General features: G+C 35.8%; 1 protein-coding gene across 4 annotated transcripts in view; it reads left to right on the plus strand.

Annotated features, from left to right (window-relative positions):
• MYO16 (myosin XVI) overlaps positions 1-23,633 on the plus strand; it is a 595,311-nt gene that overhangs the window by 270,075 nt on the left and 301,603 nt on the right. For all 4 annotated transcript variants that reach the window (XM_036011451.1, XM_036011450.1, XM_036011452.1 and 1 more), the window contains 2 exons: positions 8,321-8,431; positions 19,474-19,539. In XM_036011451.1, the coding sequence (XP_035867344.1) occupies positions 8,321-8,431; positions 19,474-19,539 (177 nt within the window). The remainder of the gene's footprint in view (positions 1-8,320; positions 8,432-19,473; positions 19,540-23,633) is intronic.

A 23,633-nucleotide genomic window follows, 5' to 3' on the forward strand; every position in this document is an offset into this window, starting at 1 on the left:
CTTTCTAGATACTTTACTAACTGCATAACAATGCACCCCATTATTGCACATTTTACCTGCAGAGTAGGCACTGCAGCCACCCTCCACATAAATTTAATTCTCACAACCACCTGTGAGGGACACACCATTATTTATCACATTTTACGAGAATTGAAAGTGACTTAAGATGTTAAGAAAGAAAAATGTGCCCTGGTTAGGGGGCTCAGGTGGTTGGAGCATCATCTCATACATCAAAAAGTTGCAAGTTCAATTCCTAGTCAGGGCACATTCCTAGGTTAGAGGTTTGACCTCAATTGGGGAGCTTATGGGAGGCAACTGATTGATGTTTCTCTTTCACATTGATGTTTCTTTCAATGTATTGTTGCGCGTGGGTCACCAGCCAGCAGTGACCATGGAACGCTGTGGATGGCTTGCCGAAAAACACACGAGAAACAAACACACATGCACAGAGACAAGACTAGTTTCTGTGGGGAAGTAGGGACAGAAATGGCCACCCCCCCTAGTGGAGAGGGCCCTGATTTACCATCCATACATGCTTTTATTGGGCTCATTTTGCATAATAATTCAGGTACAGTACTTATCAGGGGGAAGTAAGGAACTATAGAAAACAAGGAACTCTGCAGGTCTATTGAGTCAGGGTCAAAGAGCTGTAAGACTTTGAGGAACATAACTTTTTCCTTGGACCCCTCTCATTCAACTGAGAGCATTCTAAACAAAGCAGGTTTCACAGTAATTTACATATTCTTTCTTAGGCCTGATCACCTGGGGAACCCACCCTTTTCAGCACAGAGCTGCACCACCCTGTTATTGTTTCAGGCTTAGGTGGAGCAAGGGAACTAAGGCAATAAGGAGATTTTCTCCCAGACGATGAGAACTCAGGCTATGTCAAAGCTGAGGAGCGAGGGTCCGTCACCCCCTTCTGCTGCAGCCCCCAAAGTCCTTCTTTTGGGGGGCCTCCCAAAGTGATCGTGCCTGCCTTAGGTCGTTCCCCCTGTGGGGAATCTTACCCGTCTTTGGCTAACCGACCAAGCTTTTTGGGGTTCAGCAGCAGAAGCAGCATTCCTGCCAGGGAGATAAGCTTTTGTCTCATTGCTGGCTTACAGTTCCAAGGGCGTTCCCTTAGCCTTAGCCTAGGCAGGGGTTTCAGCTTCTGATACCAGCCAGGGCAGTTCCCAACAATGTATCTCTCTCCCTTGCTTTGTCTGTAAATTAGTAACCATGTTCTTGAAATGAGAATTTAAAAAAGTATTCAAGATCTCACTGGTAGGGTCCCAATCAAGATAACTATGTAGGTAAATGCAGTACTTGGATCCTCCCACAACCACGTCAAAATTACAGCTAAGTTATAGAACAACCATCATTCCTAACCACCTGAAATATAGCTGAACAGAAGTCCTACAACTAAGGCTATAAAGAAGAATGCACATTAAAACTGGTGGGAGGGGAAGAAACGAGGAGCATGCTGGTCCCACACCCATGTGTGGCAGTTGAAAACTGGGATATCTCAGGTGTGGTGGTTCCCCCTAAGGGACGAGAGGTCTCAGCCCCATGTCAGAAACCCCAGACCAGAGGTATGGTGCCAAAAAAAGAAGTCTCAATAACTTCTGACTGTGAATATCAGTGTGGATTGTGGCTGAGTGAGATGGAGGGCTTCTAGACCCCCAGGTGTTCCCCTTAAAGGACCCACACATGAAATTACTTGAACTTACTCTGATCTCCAGTGCTGGGGCAGCAGCTCAAAAAGTGCCAGGGACATAGGGGAGGAACTGAATTGTCTGGCTCCAAGGCAAGACCTGGATGGGCAGATGTCTCCCAGACAGAGTGTTGGCAGAGGCCATTGTTACTTTGCTGAGCCCTCTTCCACAGAGCCACAGGCAGGTGCCATATCTGACCCTCCATCAACCTCACTAACACTATTATCCCCACCCTGGTGATTCCTTGAAACTCTGGCCCAGCTGACTTATGGGCCCACTCAAGCTGTTTCCAGTGATTTTTCCATACAAATGGCTCTCTTGCCTCAGACTTAGGAATTTCCAAAAATCTCCCAAGCAAGCAGGGTCAGGTGGGCCTCTGCTTATCCCATACTAATGGCTTATTGGCCTCAGCCCCAGCACTAGGAGAAATTGGTGCTGGTTCACAATTTGGCCTCTCCTGGGCACCTCAAAGCCAAGTTCAAGTAGAAGCCACCTTCAGATTGCCCTGTAGCTCATGTCAGGTGACCCCAAGCAGGGCAGTGGCTGACCTTGCACCTCCTAGGAGGCCCCAGAGCCAGTGTACCCAGGGGACAGCTGCAGACCATGCCAGATTACCACCCTACTACCTCCACAAGCTACACACTCAAGGGGTGGATCTGGAGAACACCAAAGACCCACCAAAGCATGTCCTTCTCTGTAGGGTCTGCTCCTACACATCATCTCCTTCTGTGTAGTCACAGCTGGTTGTCACACCTGATTGGCCTGGGGGGTCAATCCCTCCCAGTGACTCTGACAGCAATCAAGGCTCAACTACAACAGGACAGTGCACACAGCACACACAGGAGGCACACCTGGAGTGCCCAGCTTGTGTGACTGGGGAAGCTTCACCACTGGGACCTATAGGATATCTACTACATAAAGGTACTTTACCATACTTGGAGATGTATTCTACTAATACATAGGAACAAAATACAGGGAAGCAGTCAAGTGAGACAAAGAAACAGGCCCCAACTGAAAGAACAGGAGAAGTCTCCAGAAAAAGACCTAAATAAAATGGAAATGAGCAAGCTACCAGATATATAGTTCAAAACAATGATTATAAGGATGTTCAAGGAACTTAGTGAGAACTTCAACAGCATAAATAAGGAGATAGAAACCAAAAAATAACCCATCAGAAATGAAGGATACACTAACTGAAGTGAAGAATAAATTACAGGGAATCAATAGTATAGTAAATGAAGCAGAGAATAAAATCAGCAATTTGCAGTATAAGGAAGTAGAAAATGACCAATCAGAATAGCAAAAAGAAAAAAAAATCCACCCAAAAGTGGGTAGTGTAAGGAGCCTTTGAGATAATATTAAGCGTATCAACATTTGTATCATGGAGTGCCAGAAGAAGACTAGAGAGAACAAGAAATTGAAAACCTATTTGAAAAAAATAATAATGGAAAACTTCTCTAACATGAAGGAAATAAACATACAAGTCCAAGAAGGGCAATGACTACCAAACAAGATGAATCCAAACAGGCTCACACCAAGGTATCTTATAATTAAAATGCCAAAAGTTAAAGTCAAAGAGAGACTCTTAACAGCAACAAGAGAAGAGCAGTTAGTTTCCTACAAGGGAGTTCCCATAAGACTGTCAGTTGATTTATCTGTCAACAGAAATTTTGCAGGCCAGAATGGATTGGTAGGAAATATTCCAAGTGATGAAAAGCAAGAATCTACAACCAATTACTCTACCCAACAAAACTATCATTTGGCACAAGAGGAAAGTTAAAGAGCTTCCCAGACAAGAAAGACCTAAAGGAGTTCATCATCACCAAACCAGGAATACAAGAAAAGTTAAAGGGTCTTCTTTAAGAAGAAGGGAAAAATATGAATAATAAATGGCCATAAAAAAGAATGAAATCTTACCTTTTGCAGTAGTAGGGATGAGCCTAAAAGATATTATGCTAAGAGAAATAACTCAATTGGAAAAAGAGAAATACTATACCGTTTCACTTATTTGTGGAATCTAAAGAACCATAGAAAGAAACAAACAAAACAGAAACAGATTCATAGATACAGAGAACAGGCTGATGGCTGGCAGAGAGGAGGCAGATTGAGAGGCTCTATAAAAAAGGTATAGGGATTAAGAAATACATATTGGTAGTTACAAAATAGTCATGGAGATGTAAACTACTGTATAGGACATATAGGCAATAGTACTTTAATAACTATGTATGGTGTCAATTGGGTACTGAAAATATCAGGAGGAACACTGTGTAAAGTATAGGATTGTCTAACCACTATGCTATTATCTGAAACTAATACAAAATAATATTGAATGTAAAATGTAATTTAATTTTTTAAAAAAGTTAAAAAAAAGACCTCACAGATAGCAAGATGTGCCACTGCTATTTAAACATCATTCATCCAGGTAAATACAAATGATTCATGTCTCAGACTTAGATGAACTTGAATTTTCCAGTATTCCAGTACTCAGATTAGTGTGTAAGATGGTTGTCAAATTCATTTTCATGGGGGGCCATATCAGCCTCCTGGTTGCCTTCAAAGGGCCAAATGTAAATTTAGGACTGTATAAATGTAACTACTCCTTAACAGTTAAGTAAGAGCTTGGTGCTGCCTCTAGGTAGAAACAAGGTGCTGGGCCAGATAAAAACAAGGTAGAGGGCAGGATTCGGCCCATGGGCCTTGTGTTTGCCACCTGTGGTATAAGATATTACCTGATTTAGCATGACTTATGAAAAAGCAAAATGAAACAATGCCTGGGTCTTGAAGACTGAAGACTGCTAGGTTTTTCACTTCGGGGTGAGGCAGAGGTGATTGTCACTGCTTGATTTTCATGCTTCTTTGAGAATGGCCAGTCTCAGGAGCACTTTAGGTTTATGACTCTTCAAAGTGGAACTGAATATATAAAGTTAAAAACATATCACATAATCCCAGAATTGATTTTGCCAACCCCAAAATATTAGGACAACTGGGACATTAAAACTTAATGTTAAGCAACAAGTACCAGTTTTTGGATACTGTTCTTGAACTATGTAAATAAATATTTTTGACATTATCAAAGCTTTAAAGCTGTGTCTGTAACACAAAGTTAAGTAACTAATTCTAATAATACTATGTTATATGTTCTGTATAGGTTAGTTCTGAAAGATATTTAGAGACATGTTTTTTACATAAATGCTACAAAAACAGAAAATAAACTACAAGGTGTTGGTTGAGTGTGTGCATGTTGTGGGGAAAAAAGAGGCTTGTTCCTGACATTTCTGAGGTCTGGAATATTTTATAATTTAATTTTTAATAAATAAACATGCTGTTATTGGAATATTGTGTTTCCCACTTATATAAGTGGTTGTTTCTCCAATGCCAGAGAACACATTGTTGTGACACCCTTCCAAATAGAAGGTTTCACAAACTACTCTTCTTAGTATTTGAAATTCCAGGAAAGAATTTAAGTTTCTATTACCATGATGCATTGAGATTAGAAACAGTCTGGGATAACAGTGACCTGAATTTATGATCTCATGGGAAAGATTGCATTTTTTGGAAATAGTCACTCATTCCAGAAACAGAATCTTCAATTTAGTTTTTATTTAAATATGTAGTATTTGGACTTCCAGCCAAGATGGAGGCATAGGTAGATACACTGTGCCTCGTTGCCCAACCAAAACAAGGTCAGCAACAATTTAGAAACAAGATAACAACCAGATCTGACAGAAGATTGACCAGAATGGAAGTCGGACACCCAGGAAAATAGACGTTCATGCAGACCAGTAGGAGGGGCGGAGTCAGGCAGCCAGGTGTGGGTTGCTACGTGGAGAGTGTTGAGAGCCGGCACATGAGACTTCCAAGTGCAAGACTGCAGCGGGTGGACCCTGAGTGAGAAAGCGGCAGCTGGCAGACCCTGGTCAAGGGGTGGCAAACAGCAGACTCAGCGAGGCAGCAATTGTGAAGCAAGGTACTGCATGCAACCCAGGATCACAGTGCTGGGAAATAGAACCTCGGGGTACTGATTGAGGACACCTGTGGGGACTGAGGAGCAAGGAGAGACTCCCAGCATCTCAGGAAAGGTTCTTGGAGGATCCCACAGTATGCACAAGCCCTCCTACACAGGAACTGACACCAGAGGGGGCCAGTTTGCTCAGGGGAAGTAGTGGAAGGGACTGAAGCCCCACAGAGAGCGGAGCAAGCACCATTGTTCCCGCTTGGACCCCGCACCCACATACAACCTCACAACCCAGTGACTGGAGTACCCCACCCTGGTGAACACCTAAGGCTCCGCCCTTCATACGTAACAGATGCAACCAGACCAAAGGAAAAAATTAAATTAAATTAAAAAGATGGCTCAAACAGAATTAAAATCCCCAGAGCCAGTTTTTTTAAGCGACCGAGAGATAGCCAACCTATCAGATGCACAGTTCAAAGCACTGGTGATCAGGATGCTCACAGAATTGGTTGATTTTGGTCACAAATTAGATGAACAAATGTAGGCTATGATAAGAGAAATAAAGGGAAATGCACAGGGATGCAATAGTGATGGGAAGGAAACTGGGACTCAAATCAATGGTGTGGACCAGAAGGAAGAAAAAAACAAACAACCAGAAAAGAATAAAGAAATAAGAATTCAAAAAAATGAGGAGAGGCTTAGGAACCTCCAGGACATCTTTAAACATTCCAACATCTAAATTATAGGGGTACCAGAAGGGGGAGAGGAAAAGCAACCAGTGGAAAACTTATTTGAACAAATAATAAAGGAGAACTTCCCCAATCTGGCAAATGAAATAGACTCCCAGGAAGTCCAGGAAGCTCAGAGAGTCCCAAAGAAGTTGGACCCAAGAAGGAACACACCAAAGCACATCATAATTACATTAGCCAAGATAAAAATGGAGAGAATCCTAGAAGCAGCAAGAGATAAGGGGACAGTAACCTACAAAGGAGTTCCCATCAAACTGTCAGTTGATTTCTCAAAGAGACCTTACAGGCAAGAAGGGGCTGGAAAGAAGTATTCCAAGTCATGAAAGGCAAGGACCTCCATCCAAGATTGCTCTACCAGCAAAGCTTTCATTTAGAATGGAAGGGCAGATAAAGTGCTTCTCAGATAAGGTCAAGTTAAAGGAGTTCATCATCACCAAACCTTTATTTTATGAAATGTTAAATGGACTTATCTAAGAAAAAGAAGATAAAAAACATGTATAGTAAAATGACAGTAAACCTACAATTATTAACAACCACACCTAAAATAAAAGCAAAGAGAAATTTAGCAAACAACTAGAACAAGAACAGAACCAGAGAAATGGAGATCACATGAAGTGTTAGCAACGGGGGAGTGGGAAGAGGAGAGAGGGGAAAAAGGTACAGAGAATAAGCAGCATAGATGGTAGGTAGGAAATAGACAGGGGGGAGGGCAAGAATAGTATGGGAAATGTAGAAGCTAAAGAACTTATGACACGTGGACATGAACTAAAGGTGGGGAATGTGGGTGGGAGAGGGTATGCAGGGTGGAGGGGAATGAAGGGGGAAAATGGAACAATTGTAATAGCATAATTAATAAAATATATTAAAAATATATAGTATTTATCATTCTATAAACATTTAGCTGATAAACAGTAATATTTAAGTTCAACTTAGTGGTGCTATATCCAATAGTTTAGTGTATAATACAAATATAAAATTCAAATATAGAATACAAACATGAATGCTAACAATACAAATAAACTTACTGTTATTAAAAGTTCACTATAGGCACCACTGAACTCATGGGAGCATTAACAAGAATATTTTTATTCTTTCATTACTGTGTTTCACATGAGAAAACCAAAGTTATCACATTATACCAAATTTCTGCTTTTCAGAGCATACCTTGTGTATATAAAATTAAACACTGGCCATTTTAAACTTCTAAAGGATAGATTTTTATCTAATTAAATAATCCAAATATCTTTTATTCTATTTTAATATTGCCTGGTTTTTAAACTGTTACTCTATATCAAATTGAATAGGAAAGCATTTGTTTTCTTCTTGACAGAATTATCTTAATCTCACAGCTACTTTAATCTTAAAAGTATTGTAGAGCAGAATAAAGATCACAAGTCAAAATTCTAGAGTTCACTTTAAAAATCTGGCCTTCCCTTAGATGTATGCAGAAACTGAATTCCAGGCACATTGCTTCCATGCCAACCACAGTAATCTGAGAGAGAAGTTTTGCTTTAGCTTTGGAAACACTGCAAACACATGAGCTTTTTGTCAGCTGCTTGTCTTACAAAGGACTCAGCACAGTTTAGAGCTGTCTAAATTGTGAGTAGGGAGTAGGAAGAATCAACATGCTGAAATGATTTTGATAGACTTAATGACTTTGAGGGATGTAAGTGAATATGCGACGTGTATGTGTGAGTGTGTATGCACTCTTATGGGTACAGAACAGAAATTTCATTTGAATATAATTTTCTGTGGCTGTTGAAACTTTTTGTTTCTTTTAAGTGAACCATTTCATCTTTTAATGACAATTCCAAACTCATGTGGTTTTTAAACTTTTGACATATAATTGAAATGGAACATCCAACTGTGAAGAAAGTTGATTGCAAAGCAATTAGAATTGATCTTACTTATTTTTCCCCCAGGTCAAGCTAATGCCTCCTGCTCCAAATGATGACCTAGCAACACTCAGTGAACTCAACGATGGCAGCCTACTTTATGAAATTCAAAAGCGTTTTGGGAACAATCAGATATACGTAAGTGCCCTTGAAATTGCCTTTTGCACTGCGTTTTTCTTGCTGCATATTTTTACCCTTCAGTGCTGCATATATTACAGATAATGGATTTATTGTTGCTTCTGGTCATGCTAATACCTTAAGGTGGATTTCTCAGAGCCCAGGTTGATTCTTTTGGTGCAGTTATAAGGCAGATTCAGCAAAGTCCAAATAACAGAGTTGTCAAGTGTAAGTTGATACTGAAAGTAGACAACTTTCTTATAATGCTTGCTGTGGAAGATCTTGCTAGAACCATCAGGATCTGTTAATCACTTTTAAAAATGCTGTTTGTTTCATCTATTTTGATATGGGCTTCTAGATTTGGAAAAGGAAGCTAAACGGGAAAAGTTTATTATGCATGGAGAATTGCCTCCCTATTTGCATGAAAAGATCAAGTATTGTTGCTCCTCTAAATGATCAAAAAATGTCTTCATCTGTAAAGTAAATAATTTATATAGGGATTTTTGACAACCTGTTATCAAATGAGACTCAGATGATAAACAGCATGGAAAATTTATTTGCTATGGGTCTATCCTGATTTATATGTGTTATTTCTACCAATACTAGTATGAATTTAGACACCATGCTATCTCAATCCTCAATATCTCTCCTGTCTGTCTCTCTTTCCCCTTCCTCTCCCTTATTGATTTTGTTATATTGAACTCAGAGTAATTCAGTCAGAATGTGTATAGAGAAATCTGTTTATATACATGCCTGCTCTTCCTTTTTATTAACACCCCTTTTTTCTACTGTACTGAGAAACTGAGTGAGTAATTTTTATGGAAATGTGAAATCTGAGATTTCCTTGCAAGTAACAAATTGTCAGGTGCTAGTTATCCTATATAAATTCAATACAGCATCAGAATGCTTGGATAAATTGCCTGTACTGTAAATTTACTTAAAATTAAATATGTCTCTCAAAATTAATGGAATTGAGTCATTGGCATAAAGTGGTGAAACTTGATTACTTTGGTTTGTTATTGCCCTGTTACTTGTGTGTTATTTTTATTCTATTTTTTCTCCTTACGCATCATTGTATTGATTCTTTTTTAAACTTCTTAATTTTATTATCAGAGGACCACTGCTTGAATTGTTTTAAATTTCCTCATTTGCTTCATGCTTTTCAAGTGGCTTTGTCTCCCAAATATCCATTTAATATACTTCCTTCATCTTGATGGGCACCATTGTCTTCAAAGCCACTGACATTTTTCTCCTACACCTCATAAATTTCTAGAGCAAACTTCATTCTCTCATTCTGATCTCACAGTGAACTGGAGTAATTTTTGTAAAAATAAATATAGTTTCAAATCTTCCAGTCTTAAGCCTTGCCTCTGCCTTATCAATTTTCATGGGAGGATGACCACAATCCTTATTCCAGAGCCTAGAATCTCCTATGAGTCTCATTAGGATTTGAACACTATTGTTGGTGAGTTTTAGCCTCTGAGCATTGCCCTTCTTCCTATATCAGGGAATTTTCTTATTTTTATTTTCATAATGTTCTATTTCTAGCTTCATAAAATACTCGGCTTTATAAACTCCCACTCAAGAGTTCTTCAGTCTCTATGTTAACCTTCCAGATTAAGTCATTGCAGAGGATCTTTCTGCAGAGCACTTATAACTACTTGTGATGACATATCTCATTAGTGGTTTGATTAACATCTGGCTACCTGTCATACTAGACTGTGAACTCAGTGAGAATAAGAACCCACTGGTTTTTCTCACCAAGAGACCTGGCCTACCACTTTCTAATCTTACATACTTTCTACCTCTTTATCTGAGTCATGGCTCTAAATCCTCCACACAGTGGACCATCTTCATAGATACCCTCTGCAATCATCAGAATTAATATTCTCTGCTTTGCTAAACTGCACATAAAATATAAATTTGCCACTGTGTGAGGCATGGTTTTTATTTTCTCCATATGTGAAATATTGAAGAGTTGTCTATGATCAATTTTGTGATGTGTTCTGTGTTATAGTATTTGAATTCACCTCTCATGAATAGACAAGCAATTTAAACATTATTTATTGAATAGTAATAAATGATTCTCAAAGTGTATTATATGGACCACTGGATATGTGAGACTTTTACTAGCAGTCTAAAATGAGAGTAAGAGTTTTGAAACTTATAGCAATTTTTAACTTATTTTTACTGTTGACGTTATTACATACGCCCCTGTTTTCACTCGTTTTGCCCACCTCCACCCAGCCCCTGCCCCCCTTTCCTCTGGCCATCACCACACTGTCTGTGTCTATGGATTATGCATATATGTTCTTTGGTTAATGCCTTCACATTCTTTCTTTGATGGTTTAATTTTCATCTGTTAAATTAAATAAAAATCAAGGTTTATGTTTTGTATGTCTTTGTCTTTTTCAATTTCATTTTTCCAGGACTTCATCTTTACTATGTTTTTAAAAAGTATCAGTCCATGATGAACTGGAAATAAAAGCAAGTGTTTCTTCCCCACAAATATAATGGTAGTAGTTTAGTAGATGTGTAGAGATTAAAATTTTCAAATCTGATAGTCTGATCTCAATGCCCACCTTCTCAACATGTCCCTTCTATAGCCTCTTGCACCGCAATTAATGGCATGCTCTTCCTTCCAGCTTTTAGACCAGAGTGCCTGATAAAAGTATTAATACTTGTTTTTCTTCCATATTTCCACATCAATATTACTGCAAACATTCACAGAACATGACTTCTACTGCTGCCACAGGCTCCTGAGAGCCAAGATGCAATATTTAATTTGAATTTAAAGTTCAACAAGGATTTTCATCTTCTTTTTTGCTATAGTCTGATTTGTTATACAAGATGCTCTTTCAAAATAATCTATAAATTTCTATCTTTACTAAATGTAAAGCATTTCACTGAGCTATTGAATTGGGAAGTTTCTACACAGTCTGTAGCAGTAGAAAGTCCCCAAGCCAACAACAAAAAATGAATTGCAGGTGATGAGATGTTGGTTGCTAAGAAATGCACAGAATAAAGGCATTGCATACCCTGAACAATTATTGTCAACAGTTACAGAGAATAGAAAATGCAATCAAATCCCTTCATGGATGGTCAATAAGCATGTAGGCAATATTCTCTTTACAAGCACACTAGTAGAACTTGAGACCCATAAAGAAAAGAAACCTCACAAAATAGAAATAAATTATGTAACATCTCATTAGCCAAATATGGAGGCTGGCTCATCTCAGCTCCTTAATAACTTACTGTTCCCTTCAAGGTGATCCAGTTCGATATAGCAGGTCTTCTTTATAAGAGCATCTCAAGAGGCACAAGCTGGTGTCAGAAGTTGAAGTATCTCTCACTTCTAGGTTATTTGAAATTATGTGGATGGACACATTTTTTTCTAAGCTAATAGCACCTGCTAGCCTAGTCATCTGAAGTTTCACCTACAATATGCTATGCTGTGCAGTACCTTCAACTAAAAGACCCTTTGAACACTTGACATGTACATTATTTTAGGAAGTAATTTATGAGAAAAATGATTTAGAAATCTTTACATTTCTATGATTTTAAAAATTCTTTCTCCATGGCACATTTAAAATTTTCAATTTTATCAAAATGATCTCTTCATAATATGGTATAAACCTATATAAAGTCATTTTTATGACTGTGATTAATATTCAGGTCATATTTTATAGATTTTATTGTTTATTACAAAATGTATTATCAAGATAGTATCAATCTCCTTTAATAATTAGACCAATAGAAAAAATATATCTTAATAGGAAAATGCAACTTAGAGTTGCTATATTTTGATTTTATCTTAAATTTTGAGGGGCTTCTGGCCAAGATAGAGGCATAGGTAGATATGCTTCACTTCCTTGCACAACCAAAAGAATGATAATAATGAATTTAAAAACAATAAACAACCATAACTGCCAGAAAATTGATCTATGTAGAAGTCTAATAACCAAGGAGTTAAACATTCATTCAGACCAGTAGGAAGGGCAGAGATAGGAAACTGATGCCAGGATGAGTGACAAGGTGGTGGTTGGCAGACCTGGCCAGATAAGGTAGTGGCTGGCAGACCAGGATATCCCACTTTTGTGTGAGGATAAGCCAGGAGGAATGACAGGGGAGCAAGACAGGCACAACTCAGGGTTCCAGTGCGGGAAACTGAAGCCTCAAAACCTGTGATTATAACACCCTGTGGAGGTTGCAGCAGTGGAAGAAACTCTGTCTCACAGGTGAGTTTGTTTGAGGGTCCCATGAGATCCTGGAAACTACACAAGCCCAGCCACCCAGGAATCAGCACCTAAAAAGATTCCAATCCACTTTTGGGAAGCAAAGGAAGTGACTGAAAGCCAGCCAATAGCCAAACAAATGGCATTGTTCCCTCTTTGACCCCTCCCCCACATACAGTGCCACAACTCAGTGAAGTGGGTTTCCCCACCCTAGTGAATACCTAAGGCTCCAGCCTTACAACATAACATGTACCTTGAGACAAAGAATTCAAAACTTCAGAAAAAGAACTAAGTGATGAGGAGCTAGCCAACCTATCAGATGTAGAGTTCAAAACACCAGTAAGCAGGATGCTTGCAGAAGTGATTGAGTATGGTCACAAAATAAAGAAGTGAAGACCATGCAAAGTGAAATAAAGAAAAATATACAGGGAACTAACAGTGAAGGAAGGAAAATGGGACTCAAAGAAAAGATTTGAAACAGAAGAAAGAAATAAACATTCAACCAGAACAGAATGAAGAAGTAAGAATTCAAAACAAAAGAAAAAATGAGGAGAGGCTTAGAAGCCTCTGGGACAACTTTAATCATTTCAACATCTGAATCACAGAGGTGCCAAAAGAAGAGGAAAAGTGAGAAATTGAAAATTTATTTGATAAATAATGAAGGAACAGTTCCTCAATCTGGTAAAGGAACTTCCAGGAAGTCCAGGAAACTGAAATAGTCCCAAAGAAGTTGGATCCAAGGAGAAACACACCAAGGCACATCATAATTAAGTTACCCAAGATTAAAGATAAGGATAAAATCTTAAAAGCAGCAAGAGAAAAGGAGACAGTTACTTATAAAGGGATTCCCATAAGACTATCAGCTGATTTCTCAAAAGAAATCTTAGGAACTTAATCAACAAAACAAATGAGCACAATATAACCAGAGACATGGAAATAAAGAACAGACTGACAATAACCAGAGGGGAGCGATGAGGGGGATAAATGGGGAAAGAAGGGGAAGGGTTGTCAAGGAACATGTATACAGGACCCATGGTCAAAGACAAAAAGGTGGAGGAGTGAGTGTGGGAGTGGGATTGGGTAGAGAGGGGGAGAGTAATGGAGACAACTCTAATTGAATGACAAATAAATAAATAATAAATAGGAACCTTATAGGCAAGAAGGGGCTGGAAAGAAGTATTCCAAGTCATGAAAGGCAAGAACCTACATCCAAGATTATTCTATCCATTTAGAATGGAAGGGTAGATAAAGTGCTTCCCAGATAAGGTCAAGTTGAAGGAGTTCCTCATCACCAAACCTTTATTTTATGAAATGTTAAGTGGACTTATCTAAGAAAAAGAAGATCAAAACTATGAACAGTAAAATGACAACAAACTCACTGAACAGTAAAATGAGAACAAACTCACAACTATCCACAACTGAACCTAGAATATAAAACAAAAACTAGCAAACAATTAGAACAGGAACAGAATCATGGAAATGGAAATCATATGGAGGGTTATCAGTAGGGAGGGGGAGAAGGAGAATGGGAGAAAAAGGTACAGGGAATAAGAAACATAAATGGCAGGTACAAAATAGACAGGGGGAGGTTAAGAATAGTATAGGAAATGTAGAAGCCAAAGAATATATATGTATGACCCATGGACATGAACTAAGGTGGGGGAAATGCTGGAGGGAGGGGGGGTGCAGGACAGAGGGGAATAAAAGGGAGAAAAAATGGGACAAGCATAAAAGCATAATCAATAAAATATACTTAAAAATTGAAAAAAATCATCTTCTTTAATGAGCAGATTTCTCAATTATTCCTCAGCTCACTTTCTAATTTCATTTTTATTCCTAGATTTTAAGAGTAATTTTGAGATACTAAACTAATAATGTCTCCTTTCAGTTCAGTTATTTCACTTTTATTTATTTTCTTCTTCCTTTGGCTATAAAATCTTGCCAATCCCTCTTTTAAGTAAATGTGTTGAATCACAACATATAAAGGGAATAATGTACAACTTATTAGTGTATGGTTATATGGATTTTTATTTGGTGAATACACATATATAGCAAGCAGCTTAATAAAGAAATGGAGCATAAAAAATTCCTTCCTCAGTTCACCCTAATCATTACAAAAGTGTCTGACATAGGACTACCTAATAGTTTTGTCTGTTTTTATTTTATTTTATTTATTTTTTTAAAGATTTTTATTTATTTATTTTTTAGTGAGGGAAGGGAGGAAGAAAGAGAGAAAAATATCAATGTGCAGTTGCTGGGGGCTGTGGCCTGCAACCCAGTCATGTGCCCTGACTGGGAATCGAACCTGAGACACTTTGGTTTGCAGCCCGAACTCAATCCACTGAGCTATGCCAGCCAGGGCTTTGTTTTTATTTTATTTTATATAAAAGGACTCATCAAGTATATTCTCTTTTGTGTCTTTCATCTTTTACTTATCATTATGCTTCTGATATTTATTTATACTGTTACTTGTGGCACTACTTACCCATTTTTATTCCTGTACATATCTTATTTCTATACATATTGTGACTATGTCCTAATTTATAAATTGACTCTACAATTGAGGGACCTTGGAGTTGTTTTCACTTTTTGGTTATTATAAATAATACTGTTATAAACTATCACACATAGATAAGTATTTCTGTGGAGCATTTACCTGGAATTGTAATGCCAGCATCATAAGGTTTATTCAGCTTGATTAGATACAGCCAAGTAGTTTTTCAAATTGATTACACTCCCACCATAGACTTTTAGGTTTAGACATCATTGCCAGTACTTAGTATGGTCAATATTACTTGTTTTATTGACTTTTTCAGACTCTATTCATTCTGGCAGTTTTTCAATGGCACCTCTTTATGGTTTTAACTTGAACTTCCCTAATAACTAATGATGTTGACCAATATGTGTTCATTGCTCGCTTGATTCTCTTTCTTTCTGAATTGCCTTTTTAATTATATTGCCATTTAAAAGTAGGTTATTTTTGTCCATTTTTCTCCTTGATATGTAGTGGGTTTTTTTAAACATATATTCAGGCTATTCTTTGTCAGATACATGTGTTACAAGCATTTTCTACTGTTTTGTGGCTCATATTTTAGTTCTAGTAGCATCTTTAGATAAAGGGAAGTTTTTAATTCCTATAAAATTCTTTGGGGTAAGTGATTTTAGTACTCCACTTAAGAAAATTTGGCCTTGTTCATGACAATATTTTTTCTGTATTTTCTTCTTGAAGTTGAATTGTTTTAACTTTAATGTTTACAATATGGAAATGGTTTCACAGGGTTAAAGAGGAAGGTCAGAATTCATGTTTTTCACATGTGAATTTGCCCACTTCATTGCAGTGGCATCTTTGTCATAAATCAGGTGGCCACTCAAAGTGGGTTTATCTCCAAAACCTGTTTTTTTTGGTGTATGGACCTGTTTTTCTGTCTATAAACCGATATCAAGATATCTTAATTGTTACATCTATATAATACATCTTGGTGTATAAGAAGTATTCTGACTTTGTTCTTCAAAAATATCTTGGCTAGTCATGACCCTTAGACATTCATATATATCTTAAAGTAAATGTGTCAATTTTAATTTTTATTGGTATTACACTGAGTATTGGGAATAATTAAGATTTTTACAATATTTTATTTTTTTTATTTGGTGGCCTATTTTATACTTCCTTAGGTCATCTTTAAGGTGACCTTAAACCTTAAGGTTTAAATTTCTCTGAATATTTTTAAATTTTTGATATAGAAGACTTGTCTGTTTTTCTAATTTTGGTGTTCTAATTAATCTTATTTTCTGATAGTAAATAACAAACTTCATTTTATAATTGTTTATGGCTAAGAGAAATACAGTATTTTATTTTTATATTTGTCTTTTATCCATCAAACTTGCCAAATTAATATGTATATATTAATTTATATGGAGATTATTTTGGGTATTCTGCATATATTTCCAAGTACTCTGCAAATAATAATCCTTACTGTTCTCTTTTCAAATTCATTTTCTTCTTTACTCTCTTTTTTTGCATTATTTCATGGGATAGGATTGTCAATAAAAAGATACCTGGAAGTGACAAGAATGAACAACCCTGTCTCATTTTTGTATCCAGGAAAAAAGTTTTCAGTGTTTTGTGATTCAGCAAGTTTGCAGTAGCTATGCCATGGTGTAGTTACTTTTTATTAGATTCAGGAAGTTCTAGTGTATTGTTGTGGGCTGCCGTGCCTGGTCTCAGGAAGCTGTAACCCCCGGTGACTTAGGCTGAGTGAGAGAGACCTCTAGACCAGGAGCCACTGAAGGAGACAAAACTTATTTCCCTGGCTTGAACGGCAGGCAATGACTGGTAACAATTGTCTTGGATAGAGAATGAATCTAAGACAGACGCGTTCATGAAGGAATGACAGGGACAAGACTCAAGGGGCTATGGACATGAAGGGGTGATCAAACATCAACCCCTGCCCCCTTTGGCTTTGTCAAAGCCTGAGTCTTTTGTTCCTAGATGTGAGAAATCCAGTCTCCTGGCTGCCTTTGTCTTCGCTGTTAACTCAGGCCTGCAGGGGCAGTTCAGACCAGAAACTGCGGACTCCCAGGGTGATCAGGCCTAGGACACAGAATATGCAAGATCCTGTGAGATCTGTTTGCTCGAGAATGTTATTAACTTGGAATTTAAAAGCACAGACAGGAAACCAAAACTAGCCCTTTAAGCAATATGTTAAAAACACCAAACCTTGCCCAGAATCTCAGCAGGACTCCTGTCCCCACCTTTGTAAGTTGTTTATATCTTTTGATCTTTTCTTCCAGACTGTGAATCCACAAACGAAGTCTGTTTTCTCAATAAAAATCTGCTTGGGTATGGATACGGGGCGCTCCCCACATGAAGAGTGGCCATGGCACCCTCCAGGAGAGAGGGTGGCCAAGGCACTCCCCATGTAAGGAGCGGCCCTTCTGTTCCTATTCCCCCACAGGACCTGGTTGTCTCTGTGTATGTTTTTAGCATGTTTCGACGAACATCGGCAGCCTAGATGGATACTGCAGGCTGGTATCCTCCGCAGTGTATTAACAGTTTTCAAAGTCATTGTTTTAAATTGAAAGTCAACATTAAGTGTTATTAATTTTTTTCAGCACTTAATGAGACCATTATATGACTTTTGTTCTTTATTTGTTACTATTCTAGAAGTTGATCTAATATGAAGCCATATTACATTATTAGAATAAAATTTATTTGGTTGAGATTTATTATCTCTTGAATGCATTATTGCAATTTAGTTTATCAATATTTAGCTCAGAATTTTTGCGTATATTTTGATGAGAGAGAACAGTCTGTATTACTTCTTTCAATATACTAGTTAGATTTTAAATATAAAGTTCATGTGACTCTCCTAAGAATGAAATAATATTCTCTTGGTGTTTTCTGGAATAATTTGTATAACATTTGTTTATTTTGTGCATCAACATTGGGAAAAATTCACCAGAGAAGTCTAAGTTTTCTTTGTGGAAAGGTTTTTTAGGCATAAATTCAACTTCTTTTACAGACATTACATTTGCTGACCTTCCAGGAATCCACTATTAATTTCTATCTGAATTTTACTACAATCGGCAAATACACTCTGTGTGACCCAAATCCTTTAATGTAATGAAACTGGCCTGTGTTCAGTTTAAGAGAATATACATATATTCTGCAGTTTTTCGTAACAGTGTCTTGTATACGTCTGTTGGTTAAATTGCTAATTATTTATTTAAAATTTTATCTACTTATTCAATGAGTTACTAAGAAAAAACTGTTAAAATTACCTGCTATCATTATAAATTCATATTTTTCTTCTTAAAGCTGTTGTTGCTTTACATATTTTAGATTTTAATCTCATAGAAATTTAAAAATTGTTGAATCTTCCTGATTGATTTATTATTTTATCATTGTGAAATGTCATTTTTTATTATTGGTACTGCTTCTTGGCTCAAAGTATATGAGTATTTTCTATGAATTGAGTATTGCTAAACCACCTTTTTTGTTGTTACTATTTCTGTGTGCATCTTGCTTCATCCTTTAACTTTCAAATTTCATTATCCTTTATATTTAAAGTGTTTCTCTTTGGAGTAGCACATAGTATTTAATCCTTTTTCTTTCCTTTTTTTTTTCCTTTTTATTGAATTTTTTGGGTGACAACAGTTAACTAAAATATACAGGTTGCAGATGCACAATTTACAACACATCATCTGTACACTGTATTGTGTGTTCACCACCCCAAGTGAAGTTTCAGTCCTTCACCATGTACTCCCCATACACCCTCCTCCATCTCCCTTAATGGCTCCCCCCAGCAAATCGTTTAATGAGAGTATTTGGTAGCTTTACATTTGATGTAATTACTGATGCATTTGTGTTTAAATCTATCATTTATTATTTAATATCTATTTGATTCATCTGTTCTATGTGCCTTGATATCCCATTACTTGTCCTTTTTAATTAAAAAGTATCTTTATTTTCTTTCTGTGCTTTATGAACTTTTCGGTTAAGCATTTTATGTATTATTATTCTGTAGCAACTCATTACCCCATTTACATCCTACAGTATATTTTGCTATGTGTTTTAATTTCACATTTTTAGTCTGGTTCTCATGAAACCATCTAATCATTACACTTTTTATGTGTTCAGTGGAACAATTCTATTGGCTTTATTTTATTTGACTTTGATTTTTCTGTTTCTTTATTTACAAACTTAAAACAATTCACAAAATGTTAAATTATAATTTTTACTTATTCTTTATATTGCCCAGTGATTTTTAATTTTAAAGGTACTATTTATATAGTTCGAGAACCATTTATTTTCTTTTCTTTCAACAGACTTTTATTGGGAACATCCTCTTACTTGTTAACCCCTTCAAAGAGCTTCCAATTTATTCCACCATGGTGAGTATAATATTTAATATATCATTTAATAGTGTAGAACAATACTCACCAGATATAGCTATATGTACCAAATGACCAATTAAAAAGAAAAACCATAACAATAGATGAAGACAAATTTTTCAGAAAATTCTAAATTGAGTAATTGCACAATGATTCTCTTCATTATATTAAATCTTTAATGATTTGGGAGTATAATTATAATACTTTTAAATATTTTAAATATTTTTAGAATTTTGAGTGATTTCTTTCCATTTTATATGTTGGTAATTTGAGTTTCCTCTGACTTTTAAAAATCAATTTACTAGGATTTATTATTTGTTTTCATCTTTTCAAAGAAAACGCTTGACTTTTAAACATTTTCTATTGTATATTTATTTACTATACAATTGATTTTTGCTTTTTATCTTTATCTTTTTCTTCCTTTTACTTTCTTTGAGTTGAATATGATAGACATTTAAGTTGTATAGTTAATTCACTGATATTTTGCTTTTCCTAAATAAATATTTAAGGCTTTTTATTTTGCTTTAAACACAGCTTTACTAAACTCTACATCCTTGATATTTCATGATTTTATTATTATTCAATTAAAGATATGTTTCCTATTATGATTTTCTTTATTGTATGAATTCTATAAAAATATAAACTTTTTTTCTATTTTTTACACTTGCTTCTCTTTAATCTATAGTCTGGTTAGTTGATTGACTAGGTTACTTGGCTGACTAAATTACTAATTCTCTCTTCTAATATTTTGAATATACAGATAAAACCATCTACTAAACTGTTGCTATCAGCTGTTTTTTTTTCCAATATTACAATTTTTATTTTATACTTAGAGATACTAGTTCTGATGACATACTTTGTCTTGCCACCTATTTTCTTGAACACGTTAATAATTTAATTTAAAATATGTGCCTGATTAATTATAAATTGTTATTCTAGTATCTCTAACTCTTGATAATAATAATTCTAATAGTTCTGATCTAATTATAATATCTAATGATATCTGGGTCTGTTTCCAGTGTGTATTAGAGTTGGTTTCCATTACATGGATGTTATTCTCTGACATTCCTGGAAAATTTAATTGAATCCTGAGCCTTTTATATAAATATTTATAGAGGCTGGGATGGTATTATCTTTTTCCCAAGAAGTTTTGATTTTTTATGATGGATAAATAAATTATAGGCAGATGATTTTGACTCTGTACATTTCCTTCACTTTGTGTTTGCCCTTATGCATAAGGTGGCCCCCTTAAAGGTCCCCATTCAGAAGTTGGGATGATGTCCACCTAGGATTTACTTTGTTACTGAGACCTGAACTTGAAATTGTCTTCCCAGCAGTGTTAAACTGCTGAAATTTTATGTCTACTTAATTCTTTAGACAGTTTGGTTTAGTCTATGAGACCTCTAAGTTTTATACTCTGCAAAATGGCAATGTATGATCAGAAAAAGTTATGCAGAACATCCTGTTTAGCTTAATGCATTTTGATATTCTCCAAGATATCGATCCCTTAAGTTCTAGCTGCTTTGGTGATTTTCAGAGGTCTCAAATTAGGTGTTCAATTTGTGTTTTATCTAGCTTTTATAGCAGTTCAGGGTGAGATCATTAGTCTGTTTCCAGCTACTTTATTATAGCTATAAGATAGCCTATTTCTATTTTATTGCATTGGTGTCAGAAGATCATTTGCCTTCAAATATCTAAGCTTCACTGAAATTACATTTTTTAAAATTTTGTATATATCTTTCAGAGAGAGAGAGACAGGTGCTATTTGAAGTTAACTATTGATATATTGTTCCTGGCTTATATTACAGTGTCACCTTTGATTGTAGAGTGAATATGAATATTATGGTGAGACAAAAGTGAGTTTTAAACAATTGAATAAAAATAGATATACCTATATAAATATTACTTAAACACTGCAGGTCAAACTATAAGTATTGGGAAAAATATAACATAATTGTTATAATATGATATTACCTGCCATATAATATGGTATATTGTAATGTAATAAACTTGTTATTTTGTGGTTTGTTTTTGTGGCTTGTATATTGTAATATAATAAACTCTGTTATTTTGTGGGTATATACAATATGGCAGTTTTATGGTTTCAAATAATATGGTATATTACATTTCTTTTTGAAATACATGCTAATAGATGAAAGAAGAAAAACATTAAGAGATACATTTATTTATTACTGCAGGAATGAATATAATGCATTGAGATTTTTGCCAGAACATTTTATTAAAACTTAAAGTGGCAAATGCAGTCTATAATTTATAGGTATCAGATTTTGTATACATCATTTCCAACTGACTCTGACATAGAATGTAAGAGGAAAATAAACATATTTTGGTAAAATACACACTGATATAAAGCTCACAGCAAAATTATCTACTTTTAACAAGCCATACTTAAATTTTACAGCATCTGGTACTTTGGAATTCACATATGTTATGTAGAATCAAATAGTTTGTACCCCCTGGTCTACAAGTAATAACCCATAAAATTATAGATATTAGATAGAAATAAGAATTTAATTTTTAGGATGCATTAGTGGGCATTCTCTGTTAGCAGTATTAGTACCTTGTAACTTTAAATCAGCTACTCATGTTTTGAACCACATTTAAATGACCTCATTGTCCTATGGACACACAAGAGAAAGTTTCATTTCTTTTTGTGTATCTATTGATTATAATTATGTGTGTGTTTATTAAATGACAAATTTTATTTAAACAGTTTTGTTTTCTCCCATGTTGATTAGTTTAATGAAAGAAGAAAATAAAACATTGAGTATGATCATGTCTATAAAGATTATACAAACCAGGAAAATGACTTCTGTGTTTCATGTTGAAAAAAATAAAGTCCACAACCACCATCTGTGCTTTATTTTATTTTGTTATTACCAATACCATTAACTGTGTTATATTAAGCCATTGCATAATGTTTCTTATCTAGAAGGTCATTAATCATGGATGTAGAACACCCTCTGTGGCAAACTTTGTTTTGATACTAATATGAACATGACAGCAAGCAGCCCTGTTCATTAGGTGGCTTGCTGCTGTAAGCAATGTTGATCTGACGCTGACACTCACTGGGGAGCTATGGCATTGAGGGGCCAGTGGTCAGACAGTTTTAAGTGAGGTATAACCAACAGGGGAACATTCATTATTATGCTGCCTATTTATGCTCATGACAAGTATCATCACTCATTTTAAACATGTAAGAGATTGGGGAGAAGGAGAAAATAGAAAAGTAGCCAGATCTTTCTGAATAGCCTTTACAAAACAAAACAATCTTATATCAGGGATAAGAATGCTTTATAAAACCAACAAACACTTCTTTAGTCTATTAAATATAGCATGTTGTGTTAGATATTTAAAGATGCTGAGTCTCTTTGTCCTTGAGTATTGCATATACATTCTAAAAGCAAAATGCAAAAATATAATAAAAAATCACAGACTTGTAGATGAGACAGAAAAATGTCTTTATTGGGGGTGCACACCATTAACTGACATGTCAAAAGGTTAGAATGGAAGGAAATCTTAGGTTAATAAAGGCATTACATGGAAAAAAATACAATTGGGGCAAATTTTAAAGAATGAGTAAGATTCTGATAAGGGGAAAGGGAATATATTTTGCAGAACTGCCTAGAGCCACATCATGGAGATGAAAAAATAGGGCCATTTGGAGAAATGCACAGAACAATTTGACAAATTAAGGAGGTCAAAAAGGTAAATAATTAAAAGTTAGTTTTTACACCTAGATTATAAAATTAGATTAGAGAGTTTGGGTTTTGTTTTTTTGGAAAATAAAGAACCATTGGATAAAAAGAAGTAGGATACAATTAGAGTTTTAATCTGTTTATTACCATTAGTTTAAGGAAAAGAGATATTTCGGCACGAAGACTAGTTTGTAGGTTTGTAGAAATAATTCAAGAGGAAGTTTATCAGGGCCTAATATTGGTACTCTAGTAGTGAGAAAAAAGAAAAGACCTTGAGTGAGTCTGTGTAAAGACAGTAAGTAATAATCAAGGAGTAATTTTCTTTGAGGAATGAATAGAAGAGAAGGTCACCTGATGACACGGGTTTTGAATTTG

This window comes from Phyllostomus discolor, chromosome 11 (genome assembly GCF_004126475.2).
Source record: "Phyllostomus discolor isolate MPI-MPIP mPhyDis1 chromosome 11, mPhyDis1.pri.v3, whole genome shotgun sequence".
Lineage (NCBI taxonomy): Eukaryota > Metazoa > Chordata > Mammalia > Chiroptera > Phyllostomidae > Phyllostomus > Phyllostomus discolor.